The following is a 27,819-nucleotide window of genomic DNA, read 5'->3' as shown; positions in this document are numbered from 1 at the left end:
AAGAATTAAAAAAAAAAAAATCTCACCACCACCAAACAAACAAACAATAAAATAACTTTGAAAAAAAACATCCATCAGCAAGACATCGTGATCTGAATAGGAGCCGTGCTGTCATGAACTGGCCACACACACACATCAACACTAGATTTCCAGTAAAGGATTTCAGAGTGATAAGGTACCAGTTTCAACAGTGCATCTCACTGTAGTTTCATTCTGTAAGGAGATCTGATAATGCTTTGCAGACCATCCTTGGTTTGCTATTCTGTAATATATTACTCATAGTTCACAGCAGCTTTAGGTGCTCCAGCATTTCAGATCTGAAGCTGATAATGGTTTGTACACAGATCCCCAGAAATAGACAACACGAATGACAGAAATGCCTGTAGTAATTTTAATTAAAAAATAAAAATAAAAAAATCCAAACTTAACTGCAAAGACCAGAGCTCGAGGAGCTCTTCATGACACGCTTCAGCAGAAAATCCACAAAAACCAACTCAGCCACTTGACAAAAACGTTGCAGAAAAGCAGTTGGTAGGATTTACCATCTCTCTTGGTGATACTGCAGCTAACCAAGACCCTTGCCAAAGGATTTCCACAGGCAGAAGAAAACATATTGGCTTCCTTTTTATGCACCAGAGAAATTCCTTGGGTGCTGCAGCACGGTAGTGCCGGGAGCTGATGGGATGATTAATTGCAGCCGTGCTGCAGCTCTGGGTGGTTCTCAGCCCCTGAAAAAACAACGGTTTCAATGTCAAGCAACCACCTGGCCCTCAAACCTGGAGCCCTTCTCGAACCTCACTTGAACAAGTGCTGATCCAGAGCGGACCTCCCAAAAGGCAGGGGTTTGCCCCGGTGCCCTGAGGACAGTCCCTGCCTTGGTGTCACTCTTTCCATTAGCTTCTGCACCGGTGCACGCCGCGGCTCGTGGTGGAAACGTGTTGCCATGCCCTGTCCCGACCTCCTAAATCTGGCTGTTCTGTCTCTTAATTAGTGCAGTTCATTATCGACAGAAACCAGGGACCTGTTATCAGAGCAGCCTCACCGCCTGCTCAGCCGCAGCTCTGCAATGCTGCTGACAAAAGTAGAAAATTGTTTTTCTCGGTAAACTCATCAAATGACTCAGAAAGGGCTCTGTGAGGAATAATCGGCTGCTAGGTGTGGTACATTATGTGCCCTCTTCTCAGTCACGTTTCTAACCATAACCACTTTAATAATTCTGAAAATCGAGCTCTGAGTCCCGCCTGTCGGGGAGCGGCAGGCTGGGCACGGCTCAGCCTCACCCGGCGCAGCTCCTGCTCGGCCAGGGACAAGCAAAGCCCCAAGCCCATGGTGCCAGACCCCAGATGATGCCAGGATTTCCAGTGGGGGGCTGGCAGAGGGGTCCTGCCTAGCCCCGCTCCCAGCAGGGCTCAGGAGAAGGGCTCAAGACCTGAGAAAGGTGTCCTAAAACCTTAATTTTCCTCCATCCAAAGCTGCAACCCTAACGCCCTGCAAGGAAACGCCCTGCTTAACGCTGCGGATGCTCCACTTTGCCAAACACACTTCTTTCCCCGGGTTTAACTTCTCCAGAGCTGCTTTTCCACAGATGCCTGGAAGAGCCTGGGACCAGGACCCCTACGGGGGCAGCCCGGGGCTGTTGTTGCCTCAGGGGGGCTCCAGGAGAGCACCCCGAGGTGTGACACCGCCCTGAGACATCTGAGCACCGTGCTTTAAAGCATCCTCTGGGTGGAGATGTCACCTCCTGTCCCTCTGGAGCTGCTTCTGCCATTTACCAGCAGCATTGGGAAGGGGACAGAGCCGCGGCTGTCCCCGGGGAGCAGCTCCTTGCCGCTGCAGTGGCCCTGGGCTCACGCTGGCCTCGCTGGACATCCTCAGCTCGTGGCTACGCAGGGCTGCACGTCACAGAAAGTGCCACTGCCTCAGCCACCGCCTTCACAGAGCAGATGCAATGTCATGTGTGTGACTCACTGGTGGCAGGGCTGCCTGCAGGCCAGGATTTTACCCAAAGAGGATATAAAAAAAGAGAAAAAAAAAAAAAAAGTAATTTTTTTTTCTTTTTCCCTCTAAGATTCATCTTTGTGGAAGGAGGAAAGCGTGGTGGAGGATCTTGTACACCGACATAGCTCTTCTGCAGAAAACCATTCATTTAGTCACCGGTGTAGGGGGGTGGGGGGTGTTGAAGGTTAAATAGTTGCTTACCCGGATTTGATAAAAACGTGAACTCGTAATTTGGTTATCATAAATGGCATCTTCCTCAAAGGAAATGCACATTTCAGGTCTTTGCAGTGTCATAGCACAGCTAAAGAGTAGCTCCTGCTAGCTTGTTCCAGCTGCCCACCACCCCATGTCTGCGAGGCAGGGGCCCTTGCCATGCCCGGAGCAGCAATTTTGGGGATTGCTCCCTCTGGGGATTGGATGGAGAAACGAATTGCACTTGGCAAGTCTTCCTCCCGAACCTGCAGCAGTCGAGGAATTTTCCATAAGGTTTCGCAGTCACCCTGCTCGGGTGCCCAGTCACTTGTGATCGTTTCTGCAAAATTTCGCAGCCAGAGAGTGAGCTTTGATGATTTTCTTTTTCCCTTTTCCCCGCTGTGCTAAGGAAATTGGCCATTTCAGCAAAAATTGAGGTAAAAGTGCCTGAGAAGAGCTTCCTTGCTATTGAAGATAAACGAAAGCTTCCACTAACGAATGATGCAAAGCCCAGCAGTGGTGCTGAGCTAGGCACTAGCCCTCAAACACACGTATTTCAAAGACTCAAATCTACCAACAAGACTGAACACAGGTTCTACCAATGAGGCTTTTTCAGTTTCCAGGAGGTTTCGGAAGCCTTTTGATGTGGGCATCCGACACATTAATAGTTGGGCTCCTGTAAACAAGTGGTGACACCAGTGTACGGGGGAAAAAAAACGACGAAGAAGAGCTGTGACCTCAACCCACGTCGGCAGCGTGGCGGTGGCCTGCAGGGCTGCACGGGGCTGCAGGACCAACACCTCGCAGAGAAACGAAACTTTCTTGAAAGCTCTTTCTCGAGGGAGAGAGCTGGGCTCAGTGAACACGAGAAACGACAGAAGAGAATTGACTTCCACTTTCAAAACCCACGAGAAGCCCCCCACATCTTCCCTGCAGAATTTAGATTTGTTTACTATTCTCAGTTCTAATTTTAATCCCTTTTCTCTCTTGTAATTAGAGCTGCAGTTGCTATTTGCATTACCATTTATTGCAGTGTTTCACTTTTTCCTGCAGTCCTGGAGGGCTCCCGTGGGGATGCTGCCGAAGGAGCAAGTGAGCACCTTGGGAAGGGGGCAGCTGGTGGCAGGAGGTGGAGATCTGAGGGGGAGACAAGAATAAAAATAGCCAACCCTGGAGACAAGTTCTTCACTTTGAAAATTCAAATGAACAGACCCAGAACATGGCATTGCTTATCAAGCTCTGTCTGGAGCAAATAGAGATTTAAAAAGAAAATGACACAAAATAAATAAATAAACAAATAAATGAGAACAGCACATACACAGGTTTATTAGGGCTCATTACCACTACTTCTGGATGAGCAATAGCTCACCAAATACTTTCAAATACACTAGGTGCAGCCAGTGAGGGAATTGTACCCAGAGGGGCTGTTTCTCTATGAAATACCAAACCACCCCTTCCCTCCTTGCGAGCTTCAGGCAGACAATAGCTCTGAGTGGCATAGCTTTTAAAATGATCCGTAATGCCCAGGAGAGAAGGGGACCAGCCGCCAGGTGCAGCATTTTTAGAAAGCTGCTCGGCCTCGAATTTGGGCGAGCACTGGAGCGGCCTGTCCCACGGAGCTGGGGTTTGTCCGGGAGGGTGAAATGTGCTGATGATGCAGGCACTAAATGATGCCTAATAAAGGAGAAACTGACTGCTCACTGCTACTAGCTCCATTTTTGAATTATCTGGGGAGCAAATGAATCACTCCGATAGCCAGGCAGAGCTCTCATCGATTCACCTTTCACCAAAACTGAAACACATGTTTCAGTAAATTAGCTGAGGAGTCTGTACATAGCCCATCTCTTAAAGACAAGTTTCGGTTTTCGCTGGGTTAATATTGCCTTGAGCATGCACTAACTCGGGACTGGAATCAGTCTCAATTTCACAACCATGAGGTTTTGTGCCTGATAGAAGAGCGGGTCAGCCTGCGGACACAGGGTGAGGGCTCCCCAGCTCGAGAAGAGAGCACAGGAGGGGAGGAAAGCAAAAGGGCCTCTGCCAGCCCCTGGCAGCATCTTGGCTCTCCCATCTCCTATGTTATTTCTTGATGGAAACCAGCAAAAACCCAACAAATCAGCTCTGCATCCCCTGGAAGGGTTATCAGGAATGATTCCTCCGTGCAAGGCTCAGACCTGCACATCCCAAGAGAGCGCAGGGTTTGTCCCAGCCCCTGTGCCAGGGCAGCCCGGCTTCGAGGCATAAATTCCTGAAAAGTGACGGGCTCTGTCCCTCGCAGCACGCTGCTCCTGTGCACAGAGCCACCGGCCCACGCAGTGGCAGGCTCTGAGCTGGGATGCTCGGGGCTGCAGCTCCCGTCCTGCCCAGCCCCGAGCCGCAGGCACAGGGCCAGGGACGTCCCGCTGGACATCCCATTTCCAGCAAACCTGCTGCTACCCAGAAGGAAAGGCTGATAAACGGGTAAATGGCAGGGCTCCTCTTCCCTGAAACAGGAGAGAAAGCTAGCAGAGGGCATTTGCTTCAGATCTTGTTTTCTCCCTTTTTTTTTTTTTTTCCTTCCTCTTCTTTTTTTTTTTTAACACCGATTTCAGAGAGGGGGGTTTCCACATTCGGGTTCATCTGCCACTTCCTACTTATGGCCATCCCGAGTGACATGGAGAGCAGCCAGAGGGAAAAGGGACCTCAGCGCCTGATCCTGATGCTGAAGAGGATCTTCCACTGGCTGCAATGAGAAGACAACTCCCGGGCACCGTGTGCAAGCAAAGGCAGGGGCAGCTCCCTCGGCCCCCTGCCCACAGCCCACCCTTCTGTGCTCCCAACAGCAACGGGAGTGCAAGGGCACCCTTCCCATCCCTGGACGCTGCTGTTCTCTGCACCCAGGCTCACTTCGCCTTTGCATCTTTGCAATTAAAATACCTTCCAGGAGTTATCTTATATTTAACAATTAAAATTTGAATTAACCACAAATTAACTAAAATTTATATTTTAGCAGCAATAAGTAGATTTTAAGATGTTGAATTAGTAATAAATTTAACCACTGGAGGTATTTTATACATCCAGATTTCACCACCAGTTCTCCGAGCACATGGAGAGTTGTAAACAAACATTTTTTTATCAAAAATCTCCACTTACGCACGTGAGATCAAACTCAGATTTTTTTTTCTCTTCCTGCCAGTGGCACAGCCCTGCGTTGAGGTGCCACTTTCTGACCGAGGCACCCTTCATCGTTTTGGAAAATGTGAATAGAAAAGCATCTGCTAATTACAAATCAACTGGAAACAACCAAACGCAAGGCAGGGGGAACTTGAGCGATTCTGGTTTACTGCATTTTTCTCTGAAGAAGCAGCAGCCTTGGGGGGTGAGCAGTCTGGGAACCTGCATTATGAAACTCGTTTCTCTTGCCTTGGCTTTTCGGAGGGGGCTTAGAAATGTCAGACCTAATTCCTCCTGGCGTTGCCACCGCATCACCCAAAACCCGTGCTGAGCCTTCGCAGCACTCTGCTTGCCGGGGAGTCCCCACGGGCCACTGTGCTGTCCCACCAGTGTTTCAGGCTGGTGGCAGCAGCGGGGACGTGGGGGGAAACCCGGGGGCTCTGGCAGCCGGGTGACTCCACCGCATGCGCCCACGCTGCCTCAGCGCCTGGCACGTGCTGCTCTGCGTCTTACGGGATGGAAAAGAAAGCCCGGGATTTCTCAACCGCTCTGCGGCATGCAAATTATAATAATAATAATAAAAAAAAAACAACTGACTGCTTCTCAGCCCAGCAGCTGGCATGCCTTGGGGCTGTGAACTTGTCTTGGTATCGCCGTGCCCAAGGCCACCGAAAAATGTGATAACCAGTTTCTTTCTTATGACCATTCATAACCATGAATGTTTCTTCTCTGTATTATTGATCATAGTGATGATGCTAAATCATGACAGAGACAATCTTCTCCAGAAGCTCCACACACCCCAGTAATACCAAGAGTAGAAAAAAGAAACTCATCAGCCAGCAGTTGTGAAATGAACTGTAGAAGAAAGAGTTGTTCAAAATTGGCTCGATAGGATGTTCAAGATAAAATGAAGTCAAGCTGGACCACGTTTAGTGTATTTTGCATACTTTTACCTTCTTAACTTACCTGCAAACATACTGCTTTCTTCCAAAGAAGCCCCGTTGGCTGCCCTTGCTTGCTCGGAGCACACACTCCTCACTCCTTCATTTCTGTAAGGACAGAAATAGGGTGGTACTGCTAGCACAGCTCCATCTTCTGAATTACCTGGGGGCACCCTGAAACCCACTGGCGGGCCATGAAATAGGGATGCTGTTCCCTATCCTTATATCTTATAATAATAGGATAATGATGTATAGTACATTGTATTAATATATATAATATATAATAATAAATAATAGATACTATTATATCCATTTTGTGTTTCTGTTTAGAGTCTACTTGGAAAAATCTTATATCTACCACTTGAGAGAGACGGTTCCTTGATCTAATTGAACAAGACATGGCAAGCTCCAAATATTGGAAGTTTTATTTATGCAATTTAAAAAATGCAAGTATTTCTTCATTAAGATTAAAATGAATCTATAGACCAGAGGAAGTCTCTGTTACCTAAGAATTTTAGGTCAAGGTTCCAGCTTGGGTTATGTCAGATGGAAGTTATGGACCTACTAAGAAAATGTTATGTAAGGATCTTTCTATGTGTCATATTAGAATTCATAACAATGTCTTCCGTTCATGATTAGTAACCTATTCCTGGACACTTAGATGTTACATGACAAAACAATTCATGACATTGGTTAAATTTCCAAAGAGTAATTTGGGATTTACCTGTTGATATGAGGTTGATATGAGTCACATCACAAATTCCGACAAGGGTGCTAGAAAGCAGGTTTCCAGAAGTGAAAAGTCCAACGTCATGCCTAGACAGCAAAAAAAAAAGTCAAAAAAAAAAAAAAAAATCAGTCCACTTTATGTTTCACCCATCAGGAACTGTTAGTCATCAGAGAGGGTGCTGCTTCTGAGAGCAAATGAAATCGCTTCAAAGCTGCTTTCGTGTATGGTGAATGAAGGGCCACAGAGTCTCCCATTTCCCCAGTACGTCACAGACAGCAGTTCTCCTGAACCTGAAGGGATGAGAAATGGGGAATTTTGGGAAAGAAAACAAAGAAACACACCATGATGGCAGCCTGGAAATCTAGGGGATTCTTCAAGCTGTATCTACAACAGTACATAAAACACACAATGTTCCCTTGTCCGAAGAAGGTGACTGAGACCAAGAGGGGGGAAATAAAAGGAAAAGCTTTCCCCTGTGGAAGCTTGCCAGCACGAGAAAACCCTCACGGATGGGCAGCACCCCGGTGAGATGCACAAAACACCACCAGCTCCAGGGGGATGCTGGAGATCATGAAATGCCCCCAGCCCTGTTGGCACGGGGACAGGCTGCCCAGGGCCATGTCTGAAGCCTCTCCTCACACACTGCGTTCACCTCAACACCTCGCTTCAACTGCAGGAAGCAATCCTGCCCTCCTGCCGACTACTTCTTTTGAAGCTGCAGCTCCCAAAAGCTTGTGGGAGGTGGGGTAGAAGCTTACAAGTGGCTTTTGAGTAACGTGCGCTCCTTCCTGAAACGATCTTCTTGGCAACCGTGAAAGCTGTTTCCTAAAGGTTTAGAAATACACCCACGTCCCCGGACACTCTTTAGGAAAAGGTGCTTTATTCATTCATGCAAGCACTTCGTAGTACTGCAGAGTCAATGCATTTCCACAGCAGTAAGCAAGGGTGAGTCAGAGCGAAACTGCACCGTCAAGATCTCTGACACGGCGAAGGAAACCCAGGTAAACACAGCCGAGTGCCGTGCGTGCGCAGGACGGTTTCCTTTGTGGAATGGACACATCTGGCTTACGCCCTCTGTGTACCAAAAAAAACAACACAGGTTCCAAAACAGGGAGGAGGGAATTGCACAAGAGCGAGAAGCGCTCTGAATTGTCAGGGTGTCGAGCTGAAATGACTTCATGGAGAGCCACCGGTTGCCCAAAATAAGAGAGGTTTGGAAACAAAACTCAGCTCCTGGGCAGGAAGGAAGGCAGGTGGCTGCTGTGGAGATGACCCCAGCCCAGGAGCCCCTTGGCCAGCACGAGGGCTGGAGCTCCCTGCATCTCTGAGCAGCAAAATGGAGCTGCCCAGCAGCCCCCTGCGAGCTGATGCTCGCCAGCAGCACCAGCACCTCAACCAAGAGCTAAGACCTGAGAGCAAAAAGCAACGCCCCAGAGCAGGGGCAAGGTTGGCAAAGCAGGTCCTGAGGCTGCATCGTTCCCCAAATTGCACCAATCCACACAGGTTTAATCCACTGTTATTGCACCAGATGCACCCTGCACACACAGGGACCACCTTGAGGTGCTTGGGGGATCGCAGCCTGCCCCTTCCCTGCTCCCCAGCACAGAAATTTCGATGGCCCTGTGAAATTTGTGCAGTCATCCAGGTCCTGGTCGTGCAGCTCATTGACCTGAGGCAGATTGGAGTTAATCCAAACTAAAACCTCGCCGTGTGGGAGCCAGGGTTGAAAGCACCGGTAAAAATGGGTTATGTCCAAAGCTACTCATTTTTGCTGCTCTTTCTTCTCCTTTCTCACAGCTTCTCTTGCTGGTCAAGGGAAGAAACCACACTACTGATGCATTCAAACAGGGGAAGAAAAGCGGGGACTGACTTCATGACACATGCTGTGATTCACATAAAACTTCTGGTGTCCCTGCAGTGATTCAGTAGCAGAATTCACCGGGAGGATTCTCCCTCGTGTCCCTTGGAAAAGCAGCAATATTAACATCAAAGGGTAAACAAATCAGAACACAAAATCCCACGCTAGTACTGTATTGAGAAGTTACCTCAAGGCCTTCAATTGCTAATAATTCATCACTTTCCCCTTACTCATGAATACTCTGACACAGAACATTCCTCTATTTTGCTCCTAAAATAATTTAAAACATCTAAAAAAATAAATACAGGGCAACAAATAATATTTTGCATTTTTCCAGCATTTTTTTGCAACTAGCTCATTCGCAGATGTTTGCAGGCTCACATGAAAAGAGGTTCAGTGCGGTGAGGGAGGTGAGAGTTGAAGGGATGTGTCCAAAGCAGCAACCCGGAGGTCAGCTGGGAGGGATGCACTGCTCCAGACTAACAGAAAAGCTTTCAAAGGACCCCCATGGTCACTCTAAGGCCAAATTTATCTTCACTTTCTCTTTCTTGAGCAACAGATTTGTTGCAGAAATCTTTATCGTGAGGAAGCAGGGGCCTGTGTGTATAGAAATATGTGGAAAGAGAGTGTGAATGAGAGGAAAACGGAAAGGAGAGACGTCAGAGGAGTTATCTTCAGCACCAAAATGGTAGTTTTATCAGCTGGGACAATGAATCTCAGCTAGCAGAGCACATCCAGTTCATGGAGCCAGCGCTGGGTGGCTTGGACGAAGTTACTGTCTATTTCTAGGAAATACAATAAGATTCAAGAACCAGAAACAAAAATGTTCGTGACCTGCTTGGACACTTGGGCACCACACACCGGTGTGCAAACAGCTTCTCCCATGACACAAACCCAATTAAAATCACAGGCTGCTGCTAAGAAACACCTTAAAAAGAGACTGATTCTCTCCTTACTGGTGGGGAAGCAGGCAGGAGAGAGCCCTAGCACCAAGCTCTGAGCTCCAGCTCCTCTCCCCTGCATGGGACATGAACAGCGGCGCAGCCTGAGCCAGGCTGGGCTCCCCCAGCACGTCCCCAATGCACAGGACCGATCGTGTTAGTGCCCAGGTGAAATCCCAGCTGGAGCTTGGAGCATTCTCCTGAGCTTGCCGGAGCCTGTACAAATTCATGTCGATGTCAGCAGACATAAGCATTAACTGAATAATAAACAGAAAAAGATTTAAGAGTGCCATGTATTTGCATCGGGGTGATAAATGAGGAGACAATGTATTTGAACAAGTTCATTGAAAGCAATGCTGCTGCATTATCCATGGTGCTGGTGATCCTAAGTGGAGGCTTGACTTGGAGATTTAAAAATAGAAACACTTTTTGCCTCACAGCATTCTTCTAAAAATAAAAGAGTGGCTGTGAGAATGCAGAAGTAACCTCACAACCTCACACAGCACCTTTTCTTCTTCTCATTGTATCTGAAGCTTTCCTCTTTAGCCACATTTAAATTTACAAGAAGCAAGCAATGAAAAAAAAATGCAGAGTCTAAGCACAAAAGATTTGATGGGGTGTGAGGAGGGGAGGGGGGTCAAGAGAACAGGAAACCCAAGTTGACGGGAAACCCAAGTGACATTTGCTTTTAATGAATGACTTATAACCCTAATATTGCTCGTCAGGAAGCGGGGAGAGGAAACTGAGAGATGTTTTGAGAGTATAAATGAGGGGCTCCATCAAGGTGAAGACTGCAGATCTGCATTTTACCCTCCAGTGAAATTCAACCGAGAGCTGGACTAAGAGGAAAGGAACTCATCCTCACAGCATGAGAACCTGCTGCGTGGCGCTGCTGCTGCTCCTGGCTGCCAGCACCCAGCCTGCCAGGTGCTTGCTCACCGAGTCCGGCTGCCTCCACTTGTCTGACCTCCTACCAGCGAAGCTCAAGGAGCTGAGGATGAAGTTCGAGGAGATTAAAGACTACTTTGTAAGTATGACACCAGTTTGTCTCTCCTTGTCTCTCTCTTTTTCTCTTTTTTTCTTCTCAGAATTCAGTGATTTGGATGAGGGGACAGCAGCTTCCTCTGGGCAGAAATTATTTGGTTGTGCCTGGTGTCATGGGCTGCTGCATGCAAGCAAGAGAAGTTGTTTTGCTGCTTGCTGAGAGACAATACGCAAGGGTTTTCTTCCTAGTTTTAGTTGTAATGAACTTGAGCAATTTCATAATGAACCCTGAAGACCTCGCTGGGCAGACTTCCCCCTGAACGCTGCAGAGCAAATTATTCACTGAATTAGTAGGAAGGGACCAGACTCTTCCTCAGGGCCACGAGGTCCAGCCCTTCTGAAACCAATACTAGACGAAAAGGGAAATCTTTTGCTACCGACTTTTCTTTGAAAGAGCTGCAGAAGCACGACCAAAGGACCGGAGCACCCGACAGCAAGGGGCGCTTGGTCGGGTGCCTGCGAAAGGTCACAGCTCTGCACCGCAGGGACGGGGGCACAAGGGAGAAGGGTGCAGGGCCAGCAGCATGAGGCACTCAGAGCATCCATCTGCCTCTGCACGGGGCTGACAGGGGTGGTTGCTCACACCCAGGTTACTATTTTAGTTGGTGTCAGTACAATTTAGCAATAAAACGAGAGAACTCTCCGGGTTCGAACCCAGACTGATGCTGTGGTTTGTATCAAATGAACACTGCCGGGGGGATTTAAGACTTCAAGCTGGCTGTAAACCTTTCAGTTAACGTTAGGAATGAATGTTCACCTCTCAGAAAAGCTTCTGAGTGCCACAGGGCAATGCTTTGGGCACTGTCAGCTCACCCCCTGCACTGCCCCAGCCCCCCAGAGCTGAAGGCGCAGCAGCAGCACCACGAGGCAAAGCCCCCTTGGGGTGCCCGGTGCCCCAGTGTTTGGGGACCCTCAGGTCACCATCAGAGGGCTGGAACCATCCTGTCCCCGGGAGCATGAGAGCAGCCAGACTGCGTGGAGACCTCTCTTCAAGCAGCTGCCGTAACTTTGACACCTATCTGGGGAGCGGGGTGGTGTGGTTAATGAAATCTAACGGAAAAATCAAACTGGCATTCGAGATTTTGTGAGCTTGCTGCCTCAGCCCCACTGAAAAAAAATAAACAAACAGGGATTTCTGTACTTTGCATTACTGAGCTAGAAACTGAAGGAAGGGTACTCTGTGCCTCACCACGGTGAGACCATAAACGCAAACAAGCAGAACAATCCCTCGGCGCAGCGCAGGGGGAAGCGGTACCGCCTGCCTCCATAAAGCTCATCGTTCTCTTGCATTCTCCTACAGCAATCCCAAGACGATGAACTCAGCATCCAGCTGCTCAGCTCCGATCTGCTGGATGAATTTAAGGTAAGAATCATAATTCTCACCTAAGCCCACTACCCTCCATCCTTCAGCCTGTGTTTTGTAAGAAAGGAAGCCGACCCCAGGCGGGGGCATTCCCCAGTGTCGGCTCTCCAGCTGGCTGCGGCAGGGCTGGCACACGGCCACCCCCGTGCTGCGAGCTCTCTGACCACCATAAAGGCACCGGTTTGTGCTGCCACCAACACAGCCCCTTCCTCTCACCCCAGGGGAACTTCGGCTGCCAGTCGGTGTTGGAGATGATGCGGTTCTACATGGAGGAGGTCCTGCCCAGCGCCATCAGGAGCAGCGAGCAACACCAGCAGAGCGTGGGCGACCTGGGCAACCTGCTGCTGAGCCTGAAGGCGATGATGAGGCGCTGTGTGAGTGGGCTCAGCACCGCGGCACGGGGCGCAATCGGGCACTCAGGGGAGTGGGGCTGGTCCCAGACCAGCAGCAAGGCAGGGGGTGGGAGCTGGGTGTCCCCACGGGCAGGAAAATAGGGGCAGGAGCTAGGTGGGGATGCCTGGGGAGGGGCAGGGTCTGGTGCTGCACGGCGCAGACTCCACGAGGATGCTCCCCATTAGACAACCAGTACAACAGCAGAGATGCCCAGAAGCACCCTTTATCTGCAGCCTGACAAAACCTGGGTGAAGAAACAGCGGGTGGGGGGCAGGGGGATCTGTCCCTTACCTGGCTGCCATCTCGGTGGTGATGCCTCTCGCTCCCTTAGCCGTGACCCCGTCCCCAGACGTAGTCTGAGTCAGACGGGACCAACCCTGCCCTCGCCGAGCCCTGGGGCTGGAAGGAGGGAGGGAGGGAGAGCACAGGGCTGAAACTGGGGTCTCAGCGGGCTCCAATCTCAGCGCACGGCACGAGGCAGCCCCGGTGCCCGCTGCAGGAGCCCAGAGGAAAAGCTCAGGCACGCACGGGGAAGGTGGAGACCCGCGGTGGCAGTGACGAGGGACCCGCACCAGGAAGGAAAACTGCTGAGTTAAAGCCGTGGTCTCCTTCCCTTTGCAGCACAGGTTCCTCACGTGCGAGAAGAGGAGCAAAACCATAAAGCAGATTAAGGAGACGTTTGAAAAGGTGGGTGCCTTGCTCGGGCGGGTCAGTGGGGTTTACCGCTGTCCTCACACATCAGGGCAGGCGTCAGGAGCCGAACAGGCAGAAGCCTTTGATTATGTGAATGCTTAATACTGAGAAATCCAGCCAGCGAGGCTCAAAGGAGCAGCTGCTGTGTTTCCGTGAGTGGGTGGGGAGAGAGAAACTGGAGCTTTCGGTGGAAAGAGAACATTTCTAGGGATTCTGCATCGCGTACGCGCTTGAACTGCAGCAGTACCAGTGAATTAAAACACCAACTGACTTCCACCTGCAGATGAACGAGAACGGCATCTACAAGGCGATGGGGGAGTTTGACATTTTCATCAACTACATTGAAGAATACTTGCTGATGAAGAGGAGGAAGTGAAAGCACCCGCGGGGCGGCTGCCACACCAAGTCCTGCTCCTTCTTCAGAAAGCACATTAGGCTGAGAGACTAAATTATGCTAGGGCTCAGGTCAGGAATTACAGGTCAATAGCAACTTAAAGTTTAGTATTGTATTTAAAAGTTATTTTTTTACTAATTGAATTTAATATTTATTATTCCTAATACCTCAGTGTTCATGTTTACACATTTTTATTTTGAGAGAAGTATAATGACCTTGTAAACTACTATTTATTGTTCAATATTTTATGCTGTTTATGATAGCGCTATTTTATTCATAGCTTCAAAACACCCAAAGCAGCATTCTTCTGCCGAGCAGGTAAATGAGCTGAGTTTATCCTGAGTGCAATTGCTCTGAGCATGGTCGCTTGGTCAAGAGCTCTTCCAGCTCTGAGTTGAGCAAAGTTTAATTGCAAACACCCCATGAGCGCTCTGCTCCTATTCTTGCCTATTTATTTATCTGCTCCTATTCAGCCATTTAGTTATGCAATCAAATGTTTCCTCGCATAACCATGTCACTAGCTCTGGTTCTGCAGGTGGAATTTGGCACTGAAATATTTCAAATTATAGCATGGCCTTGCACTGAGAAAAATAATCATAAAATTAATCAAGGGCGGGATTATTTTTTTTCTTCCCTTGCGAGGAAAGTCGTGCACTCCAGCAAATGCGATGTGACCATGCCTCAGCAATAGCTCGGTTAAAACCCACCTCTTGACTTCAGCCTATAGATTAGTCCAGGTTAAAGAAAAGTAGTGATAGGAATTAAGCTTTTGGTTCTAATAGAACTTGACTTAAACGTTGCTGTCAACTGGCTTCCAGAGCCGCTGGGTCAGACACTCTGCACTTTTAAGAATTAACCTTAGTATTTTCCAGTCTTTGATTGGGTTTTACCTACTGTTTGTTTTTTCTTTTTAGAAGCTAGAGGGTATTTAATTAACCACCATTTTAAGGTGGCTTGGGTAATTTGCATTCAAATTCTTGAAGCTGCACGCAGCGCTGGCAATATTCGGTTTTGCTTCTAACTGGCCGCACGAGGAGCTGCAGCAGACTGGGACTGGGAAGGAGGCTGTAGTGGGGCTCCACTGCCCCCCGTGAGACTCTTGTTTTAGGGGTCCTCACCCGCCTTGCCCCCAGTCTCCTCCATGCCCCACGTGCACCGCAGGACCCCCACCAGAGGGAAATCCAATAACGCCAAGGCATTTGCTTCTAATATTTAGAAGTATCAGGGCACCACGATGATGAAACACTGTCTGTTTGCTGTTTGCTTTCCTGTCATTTGTAAGTTTCCTCTGACTAGGGTCTATTTATATGCGATTTACTCCTTTTTGACACATGTGGGGACAGAAGGGCATTCCTGCAGGCAGCGTGCCTGGCACCACAGCAGGTCCTGCCCCGCGGCAGGGGTGCTGCTCAACTCAGTGCCACTGGCTCGAGGGCAGTGCTGGAGGCAGATGCTGCAAAAATCCATGTCACCTTCTTACTGGGTGCTCTGGCCAGCTCCTCGCTGCTTCTCCACTGAGCTCTTTGCCTTCAGGGTGGCAGGGAGCTGAGCACAGCCCCGGTGCTGCAGCGCGCACCAAAGACACTGCGCCTCGGTGTAACACTGCTGTTACTGCATCAACTGCTCCACATGGATTGTATGAAAAGAAACCTTTTATTTTTGCTAATAAAGACCTCATGACAAACAAAGCCTCTCTTCTGTTCTTCTAAGCTGTTAACATGTTGTAGACCAGCAGCAGTGTCCAGATGCCGTGCCCAGCAGGGCACGGACCCGGGCAGGCAGGACCACCACGCAGGGGATGCATGCACCAACAGGCAGGGAAGCAAGGTGACCCCTGGGACATACATTTAAAAGCAAATCTCCAAGGAGGCAGAAATAGTCCCTAGAACAAACTATCTGCCAGCGATTTCCTAGCCTCTGAGTTACAGTGGAGAAACGCTGGCCCCAGTGTGTGTCCCTTCAGCCTCTAACTCTCACAAGCGTTTCAGCAATTGCCCTTTTCGGAGCAGCTTTTACAGTTAAATAACAGCTCATGTGCCAAATGTCATTGCTAATCCCCAGGACTAACATCCCTGCCCCTCCCTCCCCTGACTGACAGCAGAGAACACTGCTGCCTACTGAGCTCTTTTAAACTTTGCGCTTGTTCTCCATCAGGACGAGGCTTTGATCCTGGATCAGACAGGAGCTACCAGCTCCATTCTCGGCTAATATTAGTTACCGACAGACCTGCTTGCTTTTCCTCCAATTTGGGATCACATCTCCACGCACATCCGCGTGCATACACCGGCAGAGGACCTGACTGAGGAGGGGAAGGTGTGTGCACACGAAGGCACAGCTCCATCACCTCCAAACCCGGGCACAGCCATTTCCAGAGCCCAGCTCTCACCGACTCCAGGGGCTGCTGCTGGGGGCACCCACCCAGCACCTTTTGGTTTCAGTTTAGAGCCTCTTGTATTTTCACTGCTTGTATATCTTTGCTTGCCAGTCAGAACACTGAGTGCTCACTGGCAGCTGCGGTTTCTTTCCTCACTGTATTATAAATAAGAATATTGAACATGACAGTTTTGAAGCCAGTTTCTGCCTAAACTTCACTCCAGTGTCGATCAGCGTGACTGCTCTATTTGCCCAGGAGATTCCTTGCATTCCTGGCAACAGCTGCCCAGTGCCTCGAAGCCTCATCCCTGCCCTGCCCTGTTTACATTTTCACCCCTTTTGCACAACTTTTCTTCCATGGGGACAGCACCCAAGGCACCAGCTTGGAGCAGGAGCCTGATGGCCCTCGTGAGTGAGATGGGTGCTCAGCACCCTGCCCTGGGGAAAAGGCAGAGTCAGCTCGGAGGCGGTGAGTTTTTCAGTAAAGCACAGTCACTCTGGTTAGAGTAACCACAGGAAGGAAGCAGATGGGATGCCTCTTGCTGTATGGAGAACAAAGGTTTCCAGTTACCTGGCGCTACAGGAGCCGCTTGGTGCAGAAGGCGGCCGAGGCAGAGAGGTCAGCACCCCGCAAGGGATGCTGCTCAGGGCCACCAGTGCAGAGGTGCAGCCCTGCTCCTCCCAAACTGGGTGAGGAAGCAGGGGGCAGAAAGCTGCCACAGGGCTCCCAGACCTAAGCACGGGTTGACTCAAGGGAGAGGGAAACAAGTGGCAGGGCACCGAGCACCAGGTCTCCATCCACGCTGCGTGTGAACGCGTCTGTGCCATTTGTCACCGAAACGCGGGGAGGTTTGCATCACGACATGGACCCAGGAGACAAAGGCACGCAAACACACCTATGACTAAACGCATGCCTCATCTCCAAGAAGGTTTAGGAAGGGTGTTCTGGAAAACCCAGCAGAAGTTGCCTGGGCAACCAAAGCCAGCGTCTGTCATAGAGCAATAAGGGCCAGCGAGGGAGCGATCACCATGATTCACTTCTGGCCGTGTCCTCAGGCAGCCTCTGCAGGGTCAGCCCGGGCCACAATTGTCCCTCCCTCCTGGGAGGCATGACCTTAAAAATAAATAAAAACTGGAGGGGAAAAAATACAAATAAAAACGAAAACCCCAGGTTTTTGCATGGCAGCTTGCAGAGAGATACACGAGGCACCGCTCCAAACCATCCCCTGTGGCTCACGACCCAGACCAGCAGCACCCGGGCTGTGTCCTGGCCTGGCGTTTGCTGCATGCATCAGGTGCTGCTGTGGCCAGCCTGCAGAGACACCGTGAGTCCCAGTGTCAACCAGCACACACCAAAACCATCAGTGTTTGGGGGGAAAAAAGACAATAAAAGAATTTTTTTTACCATGGCAGAGGGATGGCATCGCAGCATGAGCTCCATGAAGTCAGAGCTGGTGTGAGATGAGCGGAGCAGCGAGCCCAGGGCACGGCACCGGGGCCAGGTGAGCGCAGGATGAGGCCCTGGGCACTGCAGCCCCTCTGCAAACCCAAACAGGACAGTGCTCCCTGCACACCATTTTGCACAAACAAGGCAAACTCAGACTGTGAAGGCGATGTCCCCCAGCAGGCCAAATCCAGGCTCTGCTGACAGCTCAGAGATGCCTTCAGCATGGATCTCCCTGCCCGCAGCCCTGTTCAGCTGAATTCACCCTCACGAATGTGTCCCTCCCCGTGTCCCTGTTCGCTTCTTAATCTCTGGTGCACAAAACCCAGCCCTGGGATGGGGGCAGGGAGCAGCCCCGTAGGGTTGTGCTGGGCTCAGCAAAAGTGCTGCTCGTGCACCCCGAAATCTGCTGCACCAGAGGCAGCGGCACGTTATCCCACACCACGTAGTGCTGAGGTAGTTCCTGCCAATCTCAGCGTCAGTCTGCGTGTTACAGTAACGGCGCAGGACTCTCACAGATCTCAGAGATGGCGGTTTTCTCTTTGTTGATTTTTTTTTTTTTTTTTTTTTTTTAATCCCACAGAAGGAAATTATTTCCTGGCTGGGTATCTCCTTCCTGATAGCTTACCCCGCTGCCTGAGCGGCTTCCTGACACGCAGCCCCGCTACCTGGGAGCCTGAGTCAGCCACGTGCCGACTGCTCACCCAAAGGAGCCCGAGCTGCTCACCGGGCCCAGCGCCGCACCTCCTGGCTGGCAACACGGGGCCACAGAGATTTCGGTCTGGTGTGGGTTGCACATGGCTAAACCACTTCTAGGGTTAAATATATATTTTATATATATATATATATAAACCCTGGAGGAAAAGAACTGGAGATCTGGTCTACAACCAGGGGAGGTTTACCAGACCTTCAGCTCCCAAAGCATGAAGCAAGCCAGGGGTCAGGATCTGGCCAGAACACGAACCCAGCAGGAGCACTGCAGCTGATCCAGCCTGCCATAACGCAGCACGAAAACCCACGCCTGGCTCCCATCATGACCCATCCTCCAGAAGCACCCCCTTCCTTTAGGGGGTAAAGCCAAAAACAAGCTCCCAATTTCTTATTTCCCTTTTTAAAAAGTCCAGCCGGCGGCTGCTCAGCAGAAGCCCAGCCCCTGCTCCCTGCAGCCCCACGAACCCAGGGTGCATACCATGGCACGGGACTGGGACAGGAACAGCGCAGCGGGGCCGCAGAAGTCCAGGCTTGCACAACCTTGCCATCACGTAGGCAGGGATTTTCATGGTGAAACCAGCTGAGCCGCAGCAGATGAATCACTGCCAGCGGGCACAGGAACAGGCTCGCCAGCCCAGCACCGACGGCTCTCCGCAAGGTGCCGCGATGGAGGCAGTCGCTGCGTCCTTCCACGGCTTTCATCAGAGAGATGCCCAGTTCTGGGAGAACGCAGAGCCCAGGCAGAAAACTGACAGAGCACACACGCAGGGTTTGCACAGACAGGTCAGTGGTTTCAACAGCACTTCAGTCACGTCACTGCAACTCTTGCATGAGCACACGCACACAGGGATAAAGCTCCTGAGGACTTCAGAAGTGCCCAAGCGTTAGCTGCTCGTGGCTATAAATTTCACTTGAAATAAGGAACGTGCCAAGTGTGGCAACTCATCAGAGAGCATCTGCCTCCTGAAGGAGCAGTTTCTTCTGCTTTTTCTTTTTTCTCTTCAGAAAACTTCCTTTTGGTGGTACGATGGTGCTGAAGCCCTAACAGGACAAATCTAAATGAAACAAGCACTGCTTGTAACAATTTTTAAATTGCAGAAGCTTTCAGAACTTTCCTGATTTCTGCTGTGGTTACAGTGAACACTTGTTATTTAACTTTTTTAACAAGTCGGGCCACTAATGCCTCTCTGCGCCCTAGATTTCAGCACCACGTGACCCTGAAAATGGGGTTTTTGTCATGAAAGAGGTCAGGAGCAGCGAGAGCGCTGAGCAGGGCGCCCCAGCGCAGCACACGCAGCACTGGAGGAAGCGGGCACGGGGCTCACGGGCTGGCACTTTCTTATTTGTGCTGTGGTGGCAAGAGCCTGGCTCGCCCGCGGTGCAGCGGGGTTCCTAAAGCCAGCAGCAGAATGGCACCATGCTGCTAGTGCTCAGGGCCTGGTTTCTGGGAAGGGCTCATCCTTATCTCCAGCGCCAGCATCCCACAGAGCCGCCAGTGCACGTGCACGAGACCCGAGCATCCTTTTTGAGACAGGGCAAAGCCTATGAGCAGGCATCAATCCCACCCCGCTCTGTGGGGCTCCACTTTCAGTATTTCGACAAGTGAAATCTAAGCTCAACGCCTATTCATCTGTGCTCCAGCGTTACCCGTAAGATGGAGGAGCAGCGGCTCCGGCTGTCTCATAGCGAGAGGCTTGCACGGGCGGTGGTGCTACACCCTGTGGCGCAGGGTCTGACGCATGGGGCTGTCCCTGCAGCAGCCCTGCCCGCTCTCGGGATTACGAGCTGCCTTTTCACTCTCGGTCTCAGTGAGGTGACGAGCAGGGCTCTTGCAGGGGTGGCATACGAGCAGATGCTGCTGCTCCCAAGGACCGGCGATGTTTGCTCCGGCGTGTGCGGGCAGATGCCTGCCTGGAGACAGGGCCCTGCATACCAGGCACCCCGCACAGCTCCAGGCTCTGTAGGCACAAGCCTCACTCCTCGCTTGGGGATTCAAACAGCTTGTGCCCTGCAAAAGCCCAAGCCATCCGTTTTCTGCAGACTTTGAGATTTGAGGGCAAAAATTTTGGGAGGAAAGATTTCACCAGCTGCCCCAACAGAAGGGTTTCTCCTCTAACACTGTGCAGCAGACTGTGTCCTAGCCCTTTTCTGAGCTCTGTGGGTTCCTATCACAAGCTCCTCTATTCCTCCACAGCAAGGCAAAAAGAAAAAAAAGAAAAAAGAAAAGAAATGTGCGTTAACACCCCATGAAACACCCCTATCAGAAAACAAGCACGTCAGTCATTGGTAAAGCCCTGCACCTGGCTATTTCCATTTTGTTTCTTCATAATTACTGTTTACCAGCAAAGCTCCACTGTAATAAAGCTTGAAGAGCCACCCATGTCCTTTTCCATGTCCAGTGCTACTGTAAACATGTGGAAGCAGAAAGGAGCAGCACCACCGCTGCCTCCTGCGCTCCGTCTCAGGCTCTCACGCCGGAGGGGCACACACAGTCGGTGGAGACGGGCATCAACCCCAACACACCAGGCTGGAGGAGCCCCTGCACAGCTTCTGCTGCTGCCCCAGAAACCGCACAGAGCAGACGGCAAATCACGAGCAAAACGGCCAGATAAAAGGAGCCATGGGATGTGCAAAGTGAAGCGATTCCTCCCAGCGCACCTGCGGCTGGTGCACGGGGGTTGCGCGGGGAGCTTCGGGAGCGAAGGGGCCGGTTCTCAGCAAGGCGCCCGCTTTCAGCGAAGCTCCTTTCCCATGCGGCGTGCCGGGCCCTGCACGCCCGCGGAGCCCCCGGTGCCCGCCCCGCAGCGGCGCCCAGCACGCTCCGCGCGCCGTCTCCTCCGCACGCAGGTGGTTTCACAATGACTAAGGGCTGGTTACCCTCAGCAATACAGAGACCAGAGGCAGGCTGGCAAAGCAGCCACCTAACAGGAACAGCAGCCACTTGCTTTCTTTTTAGCTCTAAATCACTTTATCCTGATACATCCTGAGGGTTCGGGGAGGATTCGGCGTTTGGTGTCGAAACCGAGCCCCGGGTGGTTCACAGGAGCTGTCAGGGTGAGCAGCAGGCTGACATAGGACAGAGAGATGCACCCCGTGACCTTTTTTTGTCCCATTCCAACTGTTAACCCCTTATTTTGTGAAAGGGTCAGAGCACAGTTCAGGTGCAGGGACTTACCTGGTTAGACAACGATACGGTGGAAGGAAGGAAAATCACCAGATTATTTCCCAGGCACATCAGCTCTTTTGATGCCCAAGTCTGAGTGCTTCCCTGGGCTTTCTGACTGAGGAGGAGATGGAGATCCCAGCCCACAAAGTCAGTACAAAACTTTGGTTGGCTAGGAATGGTAATTCAGTTGTCTGCACCAGCCTGTTCTCATTTCGCATCTCTGCTTTCCGTGCTGTGCTGCCCTTTGCCTCTTGACAGCTTCCCTCCACCATTTCATCACACCCTGAAGCAACAAAATCTTCTTCTCCACTCCAAACAATTCGGTATTTCAAGGCTGGACTACAAGGTTCATTTCTTGACAGTGCCAAGTTTCTTTTCCCCTGAGTTGAAAAGTCATTTCCTGAATCTTTTGCAATGCTGACCCCAACTCCTATGATCAGCACATCCCGCACACCCTCTCTACAACCTGCTGACAGCTTCCCACTGCCAGCACCTTACCCATACTGAACAGCTTGCTTTAATGCTCCTGGGCATGCTACTTTTACAGCTGAGTTTAAATTACCAATAAGTCATCATTGCCTTAACCTGTGCTGCAAATGTCCTTGCCCAAAGTCTCTGATTTTACAGCAAGCACTCAGCAGACTTCATCTAACCACAGGATCAAGCAAGATTAATGCTTGGTCCTTTACTAATTTGGCACTCGTGAGCACTAAGCGACTAGCTGTGCCAACACTGGTTGTTCCAAGCACCACAGCAGGAAATCCTGACAACCCTCTGATGACCCCAATCCCAATTCTTAGAAAAACACTACCATCACCTGATTTCTCACAAAGAGCTTTGCATTTCTAAATCATGCAGCTTACCACCAGCTCCTGATAACAAGGTCTGACCCATGAGGTCTGAAAGGCAGCCGGGGCAAGGGCAGCCTCCAGTTATACCATGGAAGAGACATCGCAGCAAGGCTTTGGAGCAGGCACTGCAAATGGAGTCAGTCCAGGACTCATGTAGTGCAGCTTCCAACGGGACCTAATGCTCCCAGAGGGAAGGCTGAAGCTCTCCCTTACCTCCTGGCATTAACTCCAGGCTCAGTGCTACAGGGGCTGTGGGGTGCTGGGACAGAGACATCCGTATGTCCCCCAGCACAGGCCACCAGCAGGTTGGAAGCTAACAGAACAGCTCTGAAACATCACCAAGGCAAAATCTAGGCGTTGCTGGGGTACCAACAGACTGGAAATATAACATACTGCAAAGCCTACGTGGCCAACAGAAGGCTATGGTTAGCTTCCACTACACTGAGAACAGGTTTACCAGTACTGGTAGTACACACGTGGAAAAATATCTACTCTAACTCACTATCCTTGTCATAAGAAAAGTAGGGGCATGAACAAAATGGTCTGTTATACAAAACTGCTTGGTCCTGCTCCATTCTGATCCCTGTCTGCATCCCTTGCACAATGTGTCTTCCTGTCCCGTACGGCCCCGGCGGCCCTGGGGACAGCGTGTCCTCGTGGGGACGGCTTGTCCTCGTGGGGATGGCCAGTGTTAGCCAACAGCAGCAGCTGCAAGCTCCTTGGGCCCCGCTTCTGTCCCTGCAAGAGCAGCAACTACTTCTGGCATCAGCAGACAAGGAAACGAGATCGTTGTGATTCATCTCTCAGGTAGTGGCAAACACTGATCATCTACCTGGAGCAGAGCCAGGTTTTTGATCAAAACCAATCCCCTCAATGGTGTGAAATATATATATTTTTTTCCTCAGCAGGAAGTTTGCTGCTAAAAATAAGAAGGTGGGGTGAGGAGAGAGCGTTTATTTTCCTACCAACTACTGAAAATTTAAAATGATGCAGTGAATCTTTCACATATTCCTTCAGAGTCAGCAGGTCACACGTACAGTCCCTCGATTTTACTCAAAGTGCTGGGCAGCTACGTCATCACACATATGTACGCCATGGACAAGAACCCTCAAAGGTTCAATAACACCACCTGAAATCCCGCAGCTTCAGCTCCAGGGGCAGAAGCCCAGCTCCAGCCTCACAGGAGCCAGGGCAGAGGCCCCAGGGCAGGACGGGGTGTAACGTGAAGGAAGGAGGCATGGGGGAGTGAGGCCGTAAGCCAGACACACAGGAGAATGGCTCTGAGCCCTCCCTGATGTGTTCAGAGGCAAGCCCCACGTGAGGGAGGCCTCGGGGAGGAAGCTGCCTCCTGGTTTTGTCACTGTGCTCGGGCCCATGCCTGCTCTGTGTCCGGAGCTACAAAACGCAGCCCTCGGAGCCCAGGGGTGCCCTTTGCAGCCTCCTCCAAGGCTGAAGACCCAGGGCGATGAGGGAACAGGCCCTGGGAGGACGTCCAGCTCTGATTCTGGCTCTGGGAAGAAGCAAGAGCAATGGCCAAGGAGCTGCTGAAGGAAGGGACACCGAGGCACGCTTTGGTGGCAGGAGGCCTGGCTGGGTGTCCCCATCGGGCCGGGACAAGCACACATTTCCAAGGCACCAGCACCTCGGAGCTGCCCGTGGTTATCAGTCCGAGGTGCTGACAGTCTGCTCCAGGGGTGGGGGTGAGATACAGCGCTTATCTGCCATCGTCTGTGCTACCACTCCTGGTTTCCAGTTATGTTTGAGGTGTTTTCATAAAGAGTAAGCATGCGAGAGTATCTCTTGCTCATCTCGTTGCCCTTTATCATGGTGGCTTATCTTCAGCTTCTAGTTGAAATTAGCCATCTGTGTCTTCTTTAAGGCCAAGCAAAGGTCAGGCTGCACTGTTTGACATCGCTACAGGTGTACGGAGATTGCAGTGTTGGTATTTACCCGCTGAAGCGACTGAGGAGCAAACAAAGACCTTCACAAATCTGGCTCCGGACAACTTCCTCCTGTTCCCAAATCACTTGCGTCTTCAGAGCATTTCCATGCTGAAAAGTGGGAAGAGAAAAACACATTATTGAAAGCTCCAGTCTGTCCCAGTCCCCCTGCCAGTGGCCTGGGTCCCCACCAGCGGTGCGAGGATGCTGCAGGATCGTCCTGCCCCAGGGGAGCTCTCTGCTGCCAAGACAAACCGCAGGCTCCCCGCGGGAGGAAGGTCTGCTACGACAGAGCCCAGGGGAGAGCAGAGCAGCTCGCCAGCCTTGCCTCCCCACAGGTGCCCCCTTTGCACCCCGCAGCAGTGGCTGCTCACACCCTGGGGTGCAGGGGAGCCTCTGAGCTGGGGCCGGGACACATGGTGTGGGGGCTGCAGGATGTCACCTGCTCAGCAGGGCTGAGGGGAATGGAAATATCGCCCTGAAACAGCAACAGGGCAATGCTTGGCTGACTTGCAAGGTAACATGGGATCTACCCATACCAGAAGGCTCGGGTATATCCTGCATGAGGATTAACCCTGCACCTTTGGGTGCTGGAGAGCCCGAGATACCCAGACTGTGGGTGCATGGAGCCACTGGGGCACCCACCCACCGGGGGCACTGGGATCTCCAGAATCCCAGCCCACCACCCTTGCCCCAGCCCGGCCCAGCACACCTCCACGGCACCCATGTCACCGGGTTTCTGTGCTCTGCTCCCACCACAGCTGGAAGGGTGTGCGAGGAGGAGTGGTGGCCACCACCTCTCCCTGCCCCGCAACAGAGCCTTTGCTCAGCGATTTTATCTGAGATCCCCTTTGAGCATTTTTACTAAGCATGACGTAGAGAACTGGTCTCATCTCTCCCCAAGAGCTGTATTCCTTCACACTGCTTTTTTTCATCCTCACCTTGCACGGGAGAGCAAACACCGTCACGCATTTCCCCAGCTCATGGCTGCCCTCTTCTCTCCTCTACAGCCTATTTATTTACAGCACTTTGTGAACAAATCTGTCTAAAAATTTTGCTTTCAAACCCGAAGCAACAAAATATCGCCCTGTATGAGTAAGTCTGTTCTCACCCAACGCCCACACTGACCCAGCTATTCCTTTTAGTATCAACATCTTTACAGAAAATAGACCTCTGTTTTCATCCACCTAGCAGACTGTATGAAAGCAGTGACAAAAAAGAGTCTGGCAGCGTGCTGCAGGGAGCGCAGGGCCCCCACGAAGGGATTTGTGTGGGGAAGGAGAGGAGAAGCCACTGCCGGGTGGGTAAAGCTGTGCAGAGCCCAAAGCCAGGACAAGGGGGCTCCAGCCCCAGGTTGGAGAAATGGGAGGGGGACACGGGAGACCCCAGGGAACCTCAGTGACCACCACCACGAGACCTGCAGTGCCCATACAGGGCTGGGATGGGTTTTGCAGAGCCAGCTGCTGCCTCTCCCCGGGGCACTCTGCTCCGCTCTCCGCATCTCCCTCCCCAAGCGACGTTTCGAGCCGCAAGCCTTCAGGCAGGAGTTGAGGTTTGTGTCAGTAAGCACTGTGATTTCCAGAACTGGTTTTCAGTAATAAAGGAAATGCAAACCTCAGACCCCCCGCCCCGCAAAGACAACGTTTGGGTTTTTATTGTTAGGATTACGTTTGTTTATAAAAAACTTCTTTCCAAAGCATTGAACCTGCGCAAGCCCGTCAGCGCTAACGGCAGCCGTGGGCTGAGCCCTTGGAAAAATTAACCTGCGCTTCACACCTCTCGATGCTGTGCATATTTGTGCAGTCCACATTTCCGCTTCTGCAGAGCGATCTGCACTGTGCACATGGGCATGACTTACTGTCAGGGCTTTAAGTATTAGCTCACTGTTTTGGAACGTGGCAGCTGAAGAAAATGACTCCTCCCTCCTCAGCTTTTGCAAGAGGAGGAGGTCGTCAGAGCTTCTTCACTCTTTCTCTTGCAGCACCTTTGTGGGATTTGACTTCTTTCCTTCCTGCCCCGTTGCACAACAGCATCCCGCAGCAGCACTTCTCGGAGCAGCCCATGCACTGTCCGGGAGCAGGATGAGCGATCCCAAAGCCTTCCCCGCACAAATGCTGCGTGCTCAGCGCCACCACTGCTAAAACACTTCATCAAAAGCAGCAACGTGCCAACCTGCATCCCCCGGCCCAATACAGTGAACGAGGCACGGCCTGGCAGCGAAGGCAAGGACCTGACTTTTGGCTTTGGGGTGTTGCGCCAAGCACTCAGCACCACACACAACATGCAAGATACAAGAGACACAAGCTTTTCAGTCTGTGCATCTCCCATCCACATCTCCTGATGTTTTTTCCATGCTCTTGGTGCTGCCGGGAGCTGTCACACGTGCTGCATGGAGCCACTGCCCACGACGTGGGGATGCTGTCCCTGTGGCCACTACCAAGGCTCTTCCTCCTGCCCCTCCTGGCAGCATGGGCCTCACTTAAACCACACATATAACAGGAAAAAAAATATATAATATTAAATATTTATATATATTAAGTAAGCTGGCTTAATAAGAGACAGAGCCCCTAGCAAACATTTCCAGTTCACCAGGAACTGGGGGCAGGGGGAACTCGGGGCTGCCAGGGCCAGGAGCCTGGCATGGAGCAGAGCTGCAGCACAGCACCCCATCCCCACGGGCTTCAGTGCAGAGATGCTCAAGGGCAGGAAGGAAAAAAGTGACAGGACCCACACAAATGGGGACCCAGGCAGGGCGAGCTGGTCTTACCTGGCCCAACGCAGGAGCCTCCCAGGCCAAGAAGCACTTGAAGCAACAGCTCTGATAAACTGCGAGCAAACTGGAGCTGCTGGGGAAGGCCCAGGGCTGGCCCTTCTCTGACGATAGCAGCGTGGGTCCTGTGCAAGCAGTGGTCGCAGTCGCAGGGTCCCCAGGGGTCTCATGTGGCACTCCAAACCTGGTGGTGCAGGAGTGAGCGTTGGACCCATCTGGGATGGAATTTCACCCAGACGTAGGTGGAAAACACCTCCGAGCTCTCCTGCAGGTGGGGAGAGCAAAGCCGACTGCATCCATCAGTCCCATTACAAGCAGCAAGAGGCAGCGTCGGGAGAGTGCTGGGGCTGAAGATGTGCGAGCCAAGGAGCCCCAGCGAGCCGGGGAGCCCCAGGGCAGCCCCTCCAGGTCACCACGGCTGCTCCAGCACCCCCAGCACCCACACCACAGCCTGGTCACCCCAACCCATGCTACGGGGTGCAGATCCCAAGCCACACTGCAACAGCCCCAGGAATCCTCACAGCACCTGGGAACTTCTCCAGCTGGGAAGGAAAGGCTGAGAGAGCCCCCCCAGGACCCCCAAGCCTGGCACTTACGGCCCCATCCCAGGGCATACTGGGGCAGATCTCATCTAGGAGAGGGGCATCCCCGAAGCAAAAGCCCGAAGCCGGCGTCGCGAGGAGGCTGCAGCGGTGCCGGCAGCCGCGGCAGCGCGAGGCTCGTTCAATCAGTGCTGTCGGAAAAGCGCAGCTCCATCGGCTGGAGCGGAAAGAAAAGCAAGCCAGCTCCAAGCGTGAAATTATGAAACAAATAATCAGATAAAGCCCTTTGTATCGCTCGCTCAGAGCCTTCCTGCTCTGTGGT

At 51.6% G+C, this 27,819-nt stretch overlaps 1 protein-coding gene across 1 annotated transcript; it reads left to right on the top strand.

Moving 5' to 3' along the window:
• Window positions 1–10,681: 10,681 nt before the first annotated feature.
• Window positions 10,682–13,682, top strand: IL10 (interleukin 10; the record flags this gene model as incomplete). Its single annotated transcript, XM_082778250.1, has 5 exons — window positions 10,682–10,840; window positions 12,158–12,220; window positions 12,442–12,594; window positions 13,235–13,300; window positions 13,590–13,682. 5 exons carry the CDS (start codon window positions 10,682–10,684, stop codon window positions 13,680–13,682), a joined length of 534 nt encoding a protein of 177 aa, XP_082634376.1.
• Between the last annotated feature and the right edge of the window lie 14,137 nt (window positions 13,683–27,819).

The sequence above is a fragment of the Aythya marila genome (assembly GCF_965140915.1).
Source record: "Aythya marila genome assembly, chromosome: 24".
NCBI lineage: Eukaryota > Metazoa > Chordata > Aves > Anseriformes > Anatidae > Aythya > Aythya marila.
This window is presented reverse-complemented; position numbering and strand designations above follow the sequence as displayed.